Source organism: Diospyros lotus, chromosome 13 (genome assembly GCF_014633365.1).
Source record: "Diospyros lotus cultivar Yz01 chromosome 13, ASM1463336v1, whole genome shotgun sequence".
NCBI lineage: Eukaryota > Viridiplantae > Streptophyta > Magnoliopsida > Ericales > Ebenaceae > Diospyros > Diospyros lotus.
In genome coordinates this window covers 2643902-2661027 of record NC_068350.1, presented here as the reverse complement: position 1 = coordinate 2661027, position 17126 = coordinate 2643902, and the positions used below count along the sequence as shown (strand labels likewise).

The 17126-nt window shown below is 40.0% G+C and overlaps 1 protein-coding gene across 1 annotated transcript in view; it reads left to right on the top strand.

The window, feature by feature from the left end:
* Positions 1–755: 755 nt before the first annotated feature.
* LOC127789016 (phospholipid-transporting ATPase 3) overlaps positions 756–17126 on the top strand; it is a 40710-nt gene continuing 24339 nt past the window's right edge. Inside the window, exons 1-3 of the mRNA XM_052317748.1 lie at positions 756–1115; positions 14593–14658; positions 15878–15939. Coding sequence (XP_052173708.1) covers positions 960–1115; positions 14593–14658; positions 15878–15939 — 284 coding nt within the window. The 5' untranslated portion in view covers positions 756–959. The remainder of the gene's footprint in view (positions 1116–14592; positions 14659–15877; positions 15940–17126) is intronic.

The following is a 17126-nucleotide window of genomic DNA, read 5'->3' as shown; positions in this document are numbered from 1 at the left end:
TTCGAGTCATGCCCAAAAAATAGTTCAACAGATAGGGAACGATCTTAAATATAAAAAATGCTTGTCACCCTCATATTTGTGGTTGTGCTAAGGGTTGAAACATGGCTGTTTGGTTCATTGATTTACCTCTATTACTAAAATTGTGGGACTAAATAATAGGGGTGTTCGTGATGATGCGTTGACAAAAAAAAAAAAAAATAAATTCTTGCTCTTTACAAATTAATTTTTATTGATAATTGATACAAACTCAAATAAAAAACAAAGGATATTAAATTTAGCTAGGTATATACAATATCAAACTTGTCATATTAGACAAAATAAAATTTAGATAATTGTGAAATTGCATAAAAAAGATTTTGTAAAAAGGAAAATGTCATGGTTTATGTGTTTATGACGCCAGAAATAGCCAATATTTCCAGCCGTTGTAAAAAAAAAACCAAAATAATATAAACATAAAAACTGTCCCATCCCTCCAAAATTGCCGGTGCCTAAAAATCTAGGCTGGATTTGCCAATTACGGCCGAGATAATTATTTATTACGTCATCAAAACGACGTGGTAGCGTCGAACTCTCCGGCTCTTGAACTTCTCAAAACCTTTCCCCACTCTCTGGATCGCGCGTGGCTTCACAAGGAAGCAAACCCATCCACCGCAGTTCTTCTACGCGCTCATTCACGCGTAAGACAAGCATGTCACGGCTTAAGATCGTTGAAACCCACATTCAGGAGGGCAAATAATAATATCAAAAAGAAAGTGGTTCGATTCAATTACGCACTAATTCGTTGTTCTTCATATTGGTTCATGATGAAGAGAGGAGGAGAAGGGGGATAATCGAATCGAATCAATTCAGAAGAAGAACGACGAGGAGAGCGATTGGATATTCTCTGCGGGCTGCGCGTGCAGGATTGGGCGCCCGGCGGTGGTCGTTTCTGTTCGGCGATCGGGCGAATTGCGAGGAAGATGAACGGAAGGGCTAGGACATCGAGATCGAGTTCCGACATGACGAGCCGGTTGCCTTCTCGCACCGTAACCCTAGGCCGCGTCCAGCCTCAATCTCCTGGTCACCGTACCATCTTCTGCAACGATCGAGACGCCAATCTCCTGGTTAAATTCAGGGTACATATCTCACCCTCTTTCGTACATGTTAATGAGGAAGCTTTTAATGTGATTGGAAAATATTTAATCATTTGATGGTTCGAAATAAGAGTTGGTTCATAGATTTAGTATTGATTTGTCAGTTTGAGCACTGAGTCTTCTCGGGGCGAGAAAATTTGGGTAACGAATTGATAATCGGCTTTAATTTTGTGAATCAAATGTTTATTGATGGCGCTTCCAGCGCAATGGTTGACCCGCGGTTTCTTGCTATAAGCCATTGGCAGACCAACATTGGGTGCGTTAAGTTGATGTGATTGTGTTTGGACTTTTCATCAAGTTTAATCTACGCTGAAACTGTTTGGTCTTTTATTTTTATTTTTTTCTGTTCTTCATTTTTTGAGTGCAATTATGGTTGTTCCATGAATTGGATTGTAGCTAAAGAGTATTATTAGTAGGTGAGGTAAGCGACTACCATGCCTTGAAATGTAAAGTGTTGGGGACCATAGCTAATCTAGGAAATATGGTGTATGTAGTTTTATTGGAAACTATTTTGAGCTTTGAATTAAGATGCCCAAGTTGTCATAAGAGCCCACTGCTTAATTACTCCACTTTTTTTAAATAAACTGTGGATATTAGAGTTTAGGTTAGTTTTATTTCAATATTGGCCATATTCCTTTCTATGCATTATCCCAAGCGGAGGCTTTAGGTTGGTTTTTAGTGGTTCCCTAGAAAGGTGAACCAGTGTGGCTATTCTAGCTAGAAGACTCAAAACTGTTCCTGGCCTATACATGTGTTCTATTGTAACATAGTATTGAGACTAGCTTTCTATTTGTTCTTCTCTGGTTAATTACTTTTTCTCTGCCTTTATTTCTTAGCAAAATAGATCTTCTCCCGTTAGGAATTATTTGATTCCCCTTTAGACATATGTTTGATAAAATAGACTGGTTTAGACCAATTTAAGAGCCTTTATGAGATGGATAAACCGTCTGTTCATGGCATTTAACTTATTAAAGACCCCGCAAAAAAGGTTTGAAGTAATTTTTGTTAGTTCCATTTAGATTTTTGTTATTTATATTGAAAGGGAATAGAGAATCACTAACGAAAGGAACTATTTGGTGAGGATATTTGAGAAAGAGTTCCTATTAGTTTTCTTTTTCACCTCCTTTTAGAGAAGGAAGAAGGTTGCCTGGGTTTGATTTTGCTTCTTTTGTAGTAAACTCTTGAGAACACCACGAGTTTCTAGGAGCCTCCTTGTAGTGGGGAATCAATTTTATGTCTCATGGGTATTAAGTTGGGATTAGGAATGGTTTCAAACTTTTTGCTTATGGAAGTGTTTTGTCAAAGCATGTCTATGGTGCTTCGTGAGCTGGGATAATTATTCACTTTCAAGTAGTTGGTGCTCATATTCTAGTTAAGTGATGTCTGGAATTCATGTTAAAAGATTTGACAATTTTACACTAGCTGTTAATTAACTAATGAAACCCTTTTCATTTATCTAAACTTAACACAAAATGTGATAATGAGTAATACCTTCCAAACTAAATGTACTGAGAGATAAAGATAGAACAATGCCAAAAAAAGAAGATAAAATTTTCACCCATTTTGCAAAAAGCAACAATATAGTGCCACCTATCTCTTCATCAGCTTGTTGGAAATTTAGACACACAAGAGTGGAGCTTTCTAATAAGGAAGCCCACCTTGAGAAGGGTTTCAATTTGTACAATACCTACAAAGAAAAGTCCATTCCACTTGTCCTTGAAGTGAACGTGCATTTCAGATTGTGCAAATAGAGAATACTCCATATATTAACACGTGCCAAAGCCATCTAGCCTATGCCAACATGATCCTAGAATGTGCATGTCATGTGCCTGACATGTGCTTACTAAATAAAGTGAGGTGGGAAGGTAGTAGTAGCTGTAGCACATGGGTAGTTAGCAGTTGTATGGTTTGTTCGTTGGAATTATTCAAATTGTCCATTTGGTTGGTGAGATCAGTATATAAATATAAACTGATCTCACCTGAAGAGACATCCTATGAATGAATTAAATTCTGAACTTTCCCTCTAAATTCTCTCTCTCTCTCTCGCCCTACGATCAATTCTCTTCTTTTTACCAATCCTACTCAATTCTCCAGAATTCCTTTCGTAATTCTTGAGATCTCCTTATTAGATCCCTTAAACCTGACAATTTGGTATCAGAGTCGGTTCGGGCCAGTTCTGATCGCTGTGAATTTAGGAAGATGGCAGAGGGTACGTTGATGAAGAACATGGAGATGCAGTTACAACAATTTGGCTCCACGATGTCAGATTTTTAAGCGAGAGTGGATCAGTTGGAGCTCAAATCCAATCGCAATCACGAGGCGATCTTCTCCATTGATCGCAAATTGGATGGAGCAGTTAATCAGATCCAAAAGGAGGTGTTCACATACATGAGGAAGTGGGAGTGCAGATTAGGGAGTAGCTGCAGGGGTTTATGGTGATGTTTGCTTGGCAACATTCAGTAAGTCTATCCCCATATTTCCCTCCTAGAGAGAGTGGATCCGATTCTTCTCGGACAGGGGATGAGTCAGAGGAGGCTGGGAACCTCTGAAATTGGGGAGGAACCGGTGGAAACAGGGGAAAATGTATTAGGAAGAAGGCAGGGGTAATTGGGGGCCAAGGCCACCCGGGGATTCCTATGCCAAAATTGGATATCCCCATGTTTGATGGTAACACACCTAGATGGTGGATTAGGAGGTGTGAAAGAGCCTTTGAGTGGTATGGGGTACCAGAGCAACAGAGGGTGGCTCTAGCTGCGACTTACCTCAATGATGCTGGGGACGATTGGTACCAGGGATGGGCCAAGGTGAAGGAGGAATGTCACGAGGCTAAGTTCGTGGAAGAATTATGTGAGAGGTTCGGAGAATGGGGGATGACCAATGTTGTGGAGGAGTAGGGGTGTCAAAAAATATTCGAAAACCGGTGAATCGGACCAAACTGGACCGAACTGTGCCTTTTGGATTATGGTTCAAGGGTTAGGTTCTGGTTCTAAAAAATTAAGAACCGATATATTTGGTTTGGTTACTGATTTTTTTTTTTTCCAAACCGTGGTTCGAATCGAACCGGAACCGATATTATACTTATATATATTATAAATTTTTGGGTATATATATACATACGCATAAATAGTATCACTTTCTAGAAAACTAGCAAGATTCATGAACTATTTTATTTCTAGACTATTACTATACTAAATGGTCGATGTAATATCATTTGATGAGATAGTCTATGAATTATTTTGTTCTACTTTTACTTCAAGACTTGAAGCATTAATGAAGTTATGAGTTTATTTTAATTAACAAAATTGTTTGTAATTTCATATTTTGCGAAAATGTTTAGAAGCTAAATGTTAATTGGATAGAACCGAATCCGAACTGAAACCGGTTCGGTGTGACGGATTGGTCATGGTTTGGTTTTATATATGTAATGGTTCGGTTACGGTTCTTATTTTTTCAGAGCCGTTAAAAATGGTTCGGTTATTGGATTCTTATAAAACCGGACCAATCCAAACCGTTGACACCTCTATGGAGGAGTTTAACAAGATTCGACAAAGGGGATCAGTGGCGGATTATCAGAGGAGGTTTGAGGAGTTAAAGGCACTGATGCTCAACCATAACCCCTATCTCATGGAGGCATATTTTGTCTCTAGCTTTATAAGTGGATTAAACAAAGAGCTAAGCCAATGGTGAAGGTCCTGCAACCCAAGATCCTCAAGCATGCCACCGATAGCGCAAGGTTACATGAACTGACAGTGGAAGTGCTTATGAAGAAGCAAAGGTTGATGAACAGGGGAGGAACACACAATGTGTTGATCCCCGTTGGGAAGAATCAAGGAAGGTAGGTTTTCAGGGCATACAGGGGATGAAGAGCTTACCTTTCCCAACCCCTAAAACACAAGGGGATAGGCTGATAGTGTACAGGGGATGAAGAACTTACCCCTTGCCTGGGCACCAGTGTAAGAAGCAATTGCTTCTACTGGAAGGAGAGGAGGAAAATGTAGATGAGGAAGACATGTTTGATGTGATTGAAGAAGGAGAAGAAGACAATGGGGAGATTTCTTTGCATGCCTTGAGAGGGCTGGCCAACAACAAAATTATCAAGGTGAAAAGGAAGGTGGGAGAAAGTAAGTTGATGATTTTCATTGACAGTGGGAGTACCTACAGTTTTTTGGACGAAGGTACTGCCAAGCGATTGAAGTGCTCACCGATTAACACCCAGCCACTCTCAGTAATGGTGGCTAATGAGAGTAAGGTAATGAGCAAGTCAGCTTGCGCTGGCTTTTGTTGGGAGATGCAGGGCGAAGAGTTTGAGACAGGTCTGAGGTTATTAAAATTGGGGGGTGGGGGTGGTGGTGATGTGGTTTTGGGGGTAGGCTGGATGAAGCAAGTGAGTCCCATCTACTTTGATTTCAACAGGATGGAGGTGACCTTTGAGAAGGAAGGGAAGAGAATGACATTGGTGGGCAGTAAGAAAGTTGGAGTGTGCAAGATGATCACAAGGAAGCATTTACAGAAGATGCTCAAGCATAAACTAATTCAGGTGGCCCAACTTTTCTCTATACAAGCAGTGGAAGAAGGGAAGGAGGAGGATCAGAGGATAAACAATGAACTCTTGCTAGTGGCCAGCAACCCATCTCAAACAGAGTGGGAGGTAAATCAACTCGACCTACTTCATATGCTTTTGTTTGAATATGAGGATCTTTTTAGGGAGCCAACAACCCTACCTCCTCCTAGAACCCATGACCATTCTATCAATTTGAAGCCCAATTCTGAACCCTTTAATGCACAAGCCTATCGATACCCCCTAGCCTAAAAAACACAAATATAGCAAATGGTCAAAGAAATGTTACAACAATCCTTAATTCAATCTAGCCACAGTCCTTACATATCCCTTGTATTAAGAAGGATAGATCATGGCGTTTCTGTGTAGATTATTGCCAGTGCCGTGACAATCAAAGACAAATACCCAATTCCACTCATTGAAGACCTCCTAGATGAATTAAGGGATGCAACCATTTTTTCTAAGGGAAAGGTAAGCTCTTCATCCCCTGGAAGTGCTTATGAAGAAGCAAAGGTTGATGAATAGGGGAGGAACACACAATGTGTTGATCCCCGTTGGGAAGAATCAAGGAAGGTAGGTTTTCAGGGCAATACAGGGGATGAAAAGCTTACCTTTCCCAACCCCTAAAACACAAGGGGATAGGCTGATAGAGTACAGGGGATGAAGAGCTTACCCCTTCCCTAGGCACCAGTGTAAGAAGCAATTGCTTCTACTGGAAGGAGAGGAGGAAAATGTAGAAGAGGAAGACATGTTTGATGTGCTTGAAGAAGGAGAAGAAGACAATGGGGAGATTTCTTTGCATGCCTTGAGAGGGCTGGCCAACAACAAAATTATCAAGGTGGAAAGGAAGGTGGGAGAAAGTAAGTTGATGATTCTCATTGACAGTGGGAGTACCCACAGTTTTTTGGACGAAGGTACTGCCAAGCGATTGAAGTGCTCACTGATTAACACCTAGCCACTCTCAGTAATGGTGGCTAATGGGAGTAAGGTAATGAGCAAGTCAGCTTGCGCTGGCTTTTGTTGGGAGATGTAGGGCGAAGAGTTTGAGGCAGGTTTGAGGTTATTAAAATTGGGGGGGGGGGGTGTGATGTGGTCTTGGGGGTAGGCTGGATGAAGCAAGTGAGCCCCATCTGCTTTGATTTCAACAGGATGGAGGTGACCTTTGAGAAGGAAGGGAAGAGAATGACATTGGTGGGCAGTAAGGAAGTTGGAATGTGCAAGATGATCACAAGGAAGCGTTTACAGAAGATGCTCAAGCAGAAACTAACTCAGGTGGCCCAACTTTTCTCTATACAAGCAGTGGAAGAAGGGAAGGAGGAGGATCAGAGGATAAACAGTGAACTCTTGCTGGTGGTCAGCAACCCATCTCAAACAAGAATGGGAGGTAAATCAACTCGACCTACTTCATATGCTTTTGTTTGAATATGAGGATCTTTTTAGGGAGCCAACAACCCTACCTCCTCCTAGAACCCATGACCATTCTATCAATTTGAAGCCCAATTCTGAACCCTTTAATGCACAAGCCTATCGATACCCCCCAGCCTAAAAAACACAAATATAGCAAATGGTCAAAGAAATGTTACAACAGTCCTTAATTCAATCTAGCCACAGTCCTTACATATCCCTTGTATTAAGAAGGATAGATCATGCCGTTTCTGTGTAGATTATCGCTAGTGCTGTGACAATCAAAGACAAATACCCAATTCCACTCATTGAAGATCTCCTAGATGAATTAAGGGATGCAACCATTTTTTCTAAGCTTGATCTAAGAGTTGGCTATCACCAGATTCGAATGAGCCCTAAGGACATATCCAAGACTGCTTTTCGAACTCACCAGGGCCATTTTGAGTTCTTGGTAGTTGGTAATGCCGTTTGGCCTTACCAATGCCCTAGCTACTTTCCAATCCTTGATGAACCACATTTTTGAATCCCATCTAAGAAGCTTCATCCTGGTATTTTTTGACGATATATTGGTGTATAGCCGTACTTTAGACCAACATTTGACACACCTTAAGGCCACCTTTGAGGTCCTTAGAGTCAACCAATTGCATATCAAGAGGTCGAAGTGCTCTTTTTCTCAAAGGCAGGTGAAGTACTTTGGGTACATTATCTCAAGTCAAGGGGTCAGCACAGACCCAAAGAAGGTGGCAGCCATGTAGTCTTGGCCGAGGTCTAACACCCTTAGGGCCTTGCGGGGGCTTCTAGGCCTAACAAGGTACTACAGGAGGCTTGTGAAGAATTATGGGATCATTAGTAGGCCTCTAACTCAACTATTGAAGAAGGAAGGTTTCAAGTGGGATGCTCAGGCTGAAGCAGCCTTTGAACAACTCAAAAGGGCTATGAGTGAGGCCCCGGTGTTGGGTCTACCTGACTTTAACAAAACTTTTGTGCTGGAAACAGACGCATGTGAGATGAGGATTGGGGCGGTATTAATGTAGGAGGAAAGGCCCCTAGCATTTCTCAGCCAAGCCTTAGCCCTTAGACATTTGGGGCTAAGCATTTAGGAGAAGGAGTTTGTGGCTATGTTAATGGCAGTAGACAAGTGGAGGCACTATTTAAAAGGGGCTCAGTTTGTGATCAAGACTGACCATCAGAGTTTGAAGTTTCTACTTCAACAGAAACTACACACTCAATTACAAAAGAAGGGGATGGCAAAGCTGATGGGTCTTGACTACACTATACAATACAAGAAGGGGAAGGATAATGTAGTGGCCGATGCCTTATCCATATTTCAGGAGGAGGGAGAAGTAGTAGACATAATTGCCTTGGTACCAGATTTGTATCAAGAGGTGGCCACCAGCTATGACTTCGATGGGCAGGTCAAAGGGTTGTTAGAGCAATTGATCTTGAGTCCCATTAGCAAGCCAGGATACATGCTTAAGAATGGGGTGATTCGATACAAGGGGAGAATAGTGATTGGGGACATATAGGACATCAAGCAAAGGATACTCCAATCCCTCCATGAGTTCCCACTGGGAGGGCATTCTGGAATCCGAAACACATACCCTAAGGTAAGGCAGCTCTTCTTCTGGCTTAAATTGAAAGAAGTTATGGTTAAGTTTGTGATGGCATGTGATACTTGCAAGAGATGCAAGCAAGAGAATGTAGCTACTCCTGGGTTGTTACAACCCTTAGTTGTTCCAGGCCAAGCATGGGAGAGCGTGTCAACGGATTTTCTGGAAGGGCTGCCCAGATCAGAGGGGAAAGATTGCATACAAGTGGTGGTGCATAGGTTCAAGAAGTTTGCTCACTTCTTGAGCCCTTCTTACCCATACACTACTCAGGAAGTTGCTAGAGTATTCCTTGATTAGGTTGTTAAGATACATGGGACTTTAAGGACCATCATCTCTGACCTAGATAAGGTATTCACCAGTCTCTTTTGACAAACTCTACTAAAATCCCACGGATTTAAGCTAGGTTTGTCATCGGCCTATCACTCCCAAACTGATGGACAAATGGAGAGAGTCAATTAGTGTTTGGAGAACTACCTGAGGTGCTTATGTTTCCATCACCCCAAGAGCTAGCACAAGTGGCTATCACTAGCCTAGTGGTGGTACTACTCTAGCCACCACAGCTCCATTAGGATGTCCCCATTGGAACCTTTGTTCGGGTATTAGCCCCCCCTACTTCCTACTATTCAGGAGATTACTAATGTGGCAACTATAGAAGATCATCTCCAACAAAGGCAGGAGATCTTGGGATAGCTAAAGAGGGATTTAGCTATGACTTAGAATAGAATGAAACAACAGGTAGATAAAGGAAGAAGTGAGAGGGAGTTTGTAGTAGGAGATGATGAGGTCTAACTCCCTTATTTGCTCACATAGTTCCCTAGAGTAGCTAATCTACTTTGTTTGAGGACAAGAAATGTCTCAAGGGGAGGGTAAACTGTCATGTGCCTGGCATGTGCTTGTTAAATAAAGTGAGGCAAGAAGGTAGTAGTAGCCGTAGCACGTGGGTAGTTAGCAGTTGTATGGTTTTTTGGCGAGAATTATTTAAATTGTCCACTTGGCTGGTGAGATCAGTATAAATATAAATTGATCTCACCCGAAGAGGTATGCTATGAATGAATTGAATTCTGAACTGTCCCTCTAAATTCTCTCTCTCATTCTCTCTCCCTACAATCAATTCTCTTCTCTTTACCAATCCTACCCAATTCTCTAGAATTCCTTGCGGAATTCTTGAGATCTCCTTGTTAGATCCCTTGGACCTAACAGCACATGCAGAGAGGGGCCAGCTGGGGGGGAGGGATTGGAGGTGAACAAAACATGCATAACTTTCTCAGTAAACTGTTATGAGAGATCACATGTATAGGGAAAAGACTTTTGAGTTTTCTAGCTGGAATAGTCACACTGGTTCACCTTTCTAGTGAACCACCAGAAACCAATCTAAAGCCTTCACCTAGGATAAACCGAACGAACTCTTATTTTGAACCATCAAATGATTAATCATTCTCCAATTGCATTAAAATGCTTCCTCTTTAACATGAAAATTTGATCACTAGAAACCATTTATCGACTATTCAGTAGATTTCCTTGTTGCGAGAAAAAAATAATTGCTCGTGTTGTTAATAATGTAAGGATCTTAAAATTATATTGGGAGAGCGCATAAACACTCAATATAAGCTTTATGATCTTTGATTTTCATTTCAAAAATTGAAGGTGGAAGAGTGATGAGTGAATCCTTGAACGAATTGGAGATTTAAAATGTGAAAATTAAGTTATTTTCAACAGTAAAGTGTGGGTGAAAGAGATTACTTGTGGAAGGTAAGATGAATTGAGTATGCAATGAGATGGCTCCTATTTTTAAAAGGACGAAGCCTTAAACCAAAAGGAGCCTGGGTGCTGGAGTGCATAGGGAAAAAAAAAAAAAGAGAATAAAAGGACCAAGAGAGCTTGCCACTAGACATGGCATGCATGTGCTAATAGGAAAGTATGAGAATGTCTATTTTGACTAAATGCCAAATTACTAAAAATGTCCTGAACTTGGGCTAGTTTTACTTTTTTAACCCATTTTAATAATGTTTTCAATTGATACCTCGTACTTTTATAGGTGTTGCAATTATATTACCTTTAAAATACTATTTCTTTTAGTGAAAATATCATATTGTTTGATTCAATGGATTTTATGCTGTTGGCAATTTAATGCAATCGTCCTCCCTTATTCGGGTTAGGGATCGGCCATAGATGGATATCCTTTGTCGGAGTTGGTGTAAATTTCAAATGAAAAATAGTAACGAAGTAATACTTTTCAATGGATTGTATATTATAATTGTAATATTTATAAATGTATAAAGTATTAGTTGAAAAATTGTTAAGTTGATTTAAAATGATAAACTTAGGTAAAAGCTTATAAAAGTGATACTAAGGACTTGACATGTAAGATGAGAAAAGTCATACATACAAACTGCCTAAACTAAGAGAGAGAAATATAAGGAACTTGAGTCAGGTGAAGTGCATAAAAAACAGAGATAAAAGGTACTAGTAAATGAGAGAACAAGAATATTGTATGAAGTGTTAAGTGAATATTGAAAAAAATTAATATTATGTTGGAATATCTTGGTAATTTTGAATAAGATAGCAGTTACATATTTTATAATCATTTTTGCTTGAAAAAATACCAAAAAGAGTGAAAAATGGTGAAACAGTTGGATTGAATAATATCTCAAGAGAAACATAAGTTTGAATAAAAGAGAATGGTTTTTTTAGGTAGTCGATAGTTGGTGTAAAAAGATTGGGTTTTGTCAAGAACCCAAGCCTGATTGTAACTCATTTGATGAGAGAATTGAAAGGAAGGGAGAAATAGAGAGGAAAAGGGGAAGAATTAGATTGATTAAGAGGGAGAATTGAGAGAAAGAAAGGAGAATTTAGACAGGGAATAGGGAGAAATAGAGAGATCCGAGAGAGACAGAGAGAATTTCAGAGAGAGAGAATTAACTTTTCAATTAATCAAAACCTAAAAAACGTACAAGAGTGATACAACCTTACATAAAGGCTATTCCACTACTTTAACAAAGCAGTTTCCACTTCCTCCACTAGAGTAATTGCTCCTAAACGCTACATAAATGCCACTAATCTGTAAATAACTAACTAATAGAATTTTGCATAAATAAAAATAAAATATAACTAGCCTAAATAATGACATTCCCTCCCCTTAAAAGATTTCTTGTCCTCAAGAAATCTCAGTGGTTGGTCCTTCATCCCCCCTGCATCATCTTTGCCCTCTTCTCTTTCCACCAATCCTTCCATGGACAGTAATTGCCCTTTGCACTGGTGGCCTGGACTGAATTTCTCTCCACACCTGTAGCACAACCCTAGTTGCCTCTTTTGGTCCATGGCTAGGGATTTTGCTGAAGTATTAATGCTAGGATTCCATCCTGATATTGTAGTCCCCAGATTTCCGTCCAACTGCTAACCTGTTAAAGGTTGAACTCTCGCTGGGATGTGATGCCTTTTAAAGATTGCTTCCAAGGCCATTTTTTGTAATCTTGCCTTCTCAGTAGCCTGCTTGATAGTTGCAGGCTCAATCATCTTAACCATTGCCCTCAATTCATCATTAAGTCCATCGACAAAACTAGAAGCTAAATATTCTCCAGTCAAGACAGGATGTACATTCATCATTAGAGACCTCAATTGTTCAAAATGGGCTTGGTAGTCTATCACTGACCCTTCTTGCTTAAACTTATTAAACTCCTCGATTGTGTTTGTCATAGGTTTCTCACCAAACCTTATACAGAAGTCCTTCACAAGGTCTGCTCAATTTGTCTCATCTCTCACTTTGCTCCACCCTTGGAACCATGCATCAGCCATGTCATTGAAGTAGGCTATTGCAAGGTTTATCCTCAGACTTTCAACAACTTGATAATATTAGAAAAACCTCTCACACCTCCTAACTCACCACCTTGGTTTCACACCCTCAAACATGGGAATTTCCAGCCTAGGTAGGGGTGTGTGTTGGTGATTTGGGTGAGGTCCCCTTACCTGGATGGCCTAGTCTATTACTAGTTATTCTTCATTTTCCTGTGACGTGGAAGGATGAGGGGGAATGCCTGCTTGTGTCAAGATTGGTTCTGACACAACTCTTGGAGGGAAATCTTCTAGCAGGCTGGCCTGAGGCATATTGGAAAATATCTTCAAGAGCCCATCAATCCGATGACCCAAGTTAGCTACTTCCTTCTCCAGTGATTGCACAACCTCTTTGGTGGCAGCATTGGTGGTTGTGTTCTCCTCCCGGTAGTGACCCAACTCTCCTGAGTCTACCGCAAACCCATCTCCATAGCCTCCAACCTTGTCTCTATATGCTTCGTGCGGGTTCCCTCTGCTATTTCCTCATTTGATTTCTTCCAACTTTGCCCTGAACAACAACAAGAATTGCTTCCAAAGACTGCCTTGTACTGCTTGCTTTCAAAATCTGATCGGAAACACCTAGATCCAACCAAGAATTGGACTACTCTAATACCAATTTGTCAGGAACCCAAGCCTGACTGTAATTCCTTTGATGAGAGAATTGAAAGAAAGGGAGAAATAGAGAGGAAAAGGGGAAGAATCAAATTGATTAAGAGGGAGAATTAAGAACTGAGAGAAAGAAAGGAGAATTTAGACAGGGAGAAATAGAGAGATCCGAGAGAGACAAAGAGAGAATTTCAGAGAGAGAAAGAATTAACTTTTCAATTAATCAAAACCTGAAAAACGTACAAGAGTGGTACAACCTTATATAGAGGCTATTCCACTACTTTAACGAAGCAACTTCCACTTTCTCCACTAGAGTAACTGCTCCTAAACACTACATAATTGTCACTAATCTATAAATAACTAACTAATATAATTTTGTAAAAATAAAAATAAAATATAACTAGCCTAAATCGTGACAGGTTCTTATGGATAAGACCTTGAAGATTGGTGGTGGATGTGAAAATCTTGTGGGGTAGGTAGGATTATTGTAGTTAGAGAAGCTTATCATATAATTTCAGAAAAACTTCACTAAGCACATTCAAGAAGAGGTGTCTTGTTGGATTAGACAAACAAACAAGAAGTGTGAGTCCTTGGGGCAAAATGATTTTTGGCAGTGTTCTAAAACGTGCTAGGCGCTAGTCAGACATTAGATTGCGGCATAGTGCCTAGGTGGGGTGGTCAAAATGTAAGATCCCTCCAATTCTAACGCTAATTCCGCCTACCAAAGTATTCCTAAACTTCCCAGGGCGTCCTTTGGGAACCCCTCAAGCATCTTCAGGGCCACTCGCCACCGGCGAGCCCACTCTGAGGTGAACTTCTGCCTACTTGATGACATCCGTGACCCCTTCAATGGCCCGCTGGGGGGCTTTGATGAGATTGTATCGGAGGATGATCTGTTTTGCACTTATATTGACGTTGAGAAGCTTGAATCCAGCTCTGCTGACGGCGGCGACGGTTGGATAAACAATGCCGGTGGTAGTGGAGGCGGAGGGGGAGTGGGGCTTAATCGGGCTGGCGCCTAGGAGCCGATTGACATGAATTTGTGGCGGCCGCCTTTTTGGACACTGGTTTATGGCTAGCATTCTGTTGCGAAATTGAGGAAGGTTTAGTGTGCTTAAGTACGCAGCCCTGCCTCTGTGCAGGAGTCTGAGAAATGGATGAATGCATGTGGCTCACTTTACTCTTGCCACATATAATTACTGATCAGTGGACAGCCAATTTGGCTACTGTTGTCCAACAATTCACTATGCTGAAAATAACTTCCTCATTTTCTTTGACATTAATTCTCATCAACTGAAAATCAAGTTTATGTATGCTTTATTTGTGCAAAGTAAACTGCTGGACAAGGAAGATTTCTGCATGATACCCATTTACTTTTCTTCAGGTTATGCATTACGTGCATTCTTTTATTGGATTGTTTGGGTTATGACTGCAACTGGATTACATTTTTCAGGCAAATTCTATATCAACTACAAAGTACCATGTTCTTACGTTTCTACCAAAGGGTTTGTTTGAACAGGTAAACTAGTTCTCTGCCTTGAAAATTATAAATTATTTTTAGTGCCGTGCTTTTGTATATTATCATTGAGAGTATTATGGGCACTTTCTACTTAATTTCTAGTCCAACCTAGATACCGCTGTTAAAGCTTGAATTTAATCTGGGTTTTGTGTTGGGCCAGAGTTCAGAAATGTCTCCTTTCTTCATTTACTAGAATAAAACAAACCATGAGTTTCAGAGTGCTCCGATATTTGAAATATTTGACCTGGCAGGTTGTGGGCATAGTTGGGAAGGTAAATCCTCCAGCCCAGGCCCCCATGATGCCCTTTCTTAGTTGAAATCTCATTCCTTTACTGGTGTTCCTGTTCTGTAAATTGTAAGCTGTGTTGAAACATCTGAAAATTCAAGAATCAAGACGATGGAAACCATTTGAAGCCTCTTCTTTTTTCCCTTTTCCCCATTTACTTTTATAGTGATTATTTTTGTTATGTTAAACCTATATTCCCATTTGATAACTGGTTGGGGGAGGTGGAGGTGATCTGAATGAAAGGCTTCTATTTACACTGAAATTTAATGATGTTGACTTCTAATTTTATATTTTGGAGTTTCAATTGTCTGACTGACTAACATTTGTTGTGTTACAGAATGCATCATATGCCTTTCTACCTTAATAACTTTGTCTATGTAAACTAACCTCATTTCTAACTCATGTGAGAAGAAGACCAAGAGATGCTCCTGTAAGGAGAGTTGATGAAATGGAACAATTAGTTAAAAAAAGAGGTAGAGGCAGACCCAAGAAGACTTTGGGAGAGACATTAAAGTTTGATATGAAGTGTATGGGCTTAAATGAAGATATGACAAAAGACAGAAATACATGAAAATCTAGAATTCATGTAGCCGACCCCACATAGTAGGATAAAGGCTGAATATGTTGTTATTAGTGTCACTATGTTATGATTAACATTATCTACTATTTGTTGATGTGGAATTATTGTGTTTTAAGGTCTTATGTGCATAGATATGTATTTTTCAGGAAAATGGGATGAGTTAACTGAAATAGACTTGTTCACATTATGGTTTTGGGTTTCAACACATTTATTCAAACATGCATCCATATTGTGGTCTAACTCCTATTGAGCTCAACCCAACATATTGTCTGCTCTATATTAGTTCTATATATATGTGTACACATGCAAACATATGTATTCTCTGAAAAGAATTCTCTTTTGTCCACTGACAGTTCAGGCGGGTGGCTAACCTCTACTTTCTGATGATTTCAATTTTGTCAAGCACGCCAGTCAGGTACGTTAAGTGAAATAAGGACTTGCTATCTTTTTGGAGCATTAAGCATATGGACTAGTCTCACATACAAAAGACAGCATAATTCAGTAGAGTTGCCAGCTAATATTTGTGTCATGGGAGCATAATTACTAATTTCAGCAACTCTGGTAGACCTGCCCGGGGCAAAGTAGTAGGTTTGTCTGCAAATATTGTCTGATTCACTCCCATTAGCTATTGGGGCACTGTTGTTGCATTTCCGGGATTCTTTTTCTTATTTATTTTAATTCATTTTCTTAATTTTTAGAATTGGGTTTGCCAGGGGTGTGGAATATTGTTCCCGACCATAGGTTCATCTTTTTTATCTGTAGTATTTTAACTGTTACAAATTTTATATTCAACATATGGAGCACCTCAGAAGTTTAGTTTAGTTTTATTTTGTTTTTGGCTAAACCAATTATGAAGTTTTGACTACTTGGCTTTTTATTTATTTATTTTTTTATTATCTCCACTTGTTTTGTTTCTTTTATCGTTCCTTTTGTTTTTCCAATTCCTAGTTAACCCCACCTAGTGGGTTTAAGGCTTGTGACCATTGTTTGTTTTTTCAATTCTGTGCATGGCTTCTGTATATTCAAGAAAAGGAAGCTGGGTCTCCACTTCTTCTCTGTTTTTTTGGTGTTCTTCTTTTTTTTTTTTTGTGTGTGTAATGGTATGTTCATATGTTCCTTTGTTGATTGTTAATATTGAATAAATCTAAAATTACTTACAAAAAACTTGTTCCCAGGGCTCCTAGTGGAAATTGTGTTTAACTAGGCTAGCGTCTTTTATCTTTCTATTATGCATTTGCTACATGTGGGTGCATGTTCCATTAATGCTCAGAAGGGTCCAAAGTCCAACTGGCCTAGTTATTCTACCGGACATGGCAACGTGGCTCTTCATGTGCGACATCATGGCATTTGCCATTCTTGCCTAGAGGCACAATTTTAGCTAGCCATGTGAAGAGTCTTACAGGAAGCTTGTCCTTTTACCTCGAGCCTCTCTGTGAAAGAGACTCACTTAGGGACTCAGCTCGGAAAATTCATGGGTAACATCATTCTCACCAATTGCCCTGGCAAACTCCATATACTGCCCTTTGTCAAGATTCCATACCTCATTTTACTCCCTTGGCTCATCTTCAAATCCTTGTTATTGGCAGGGCAAGAGGGTGAAGT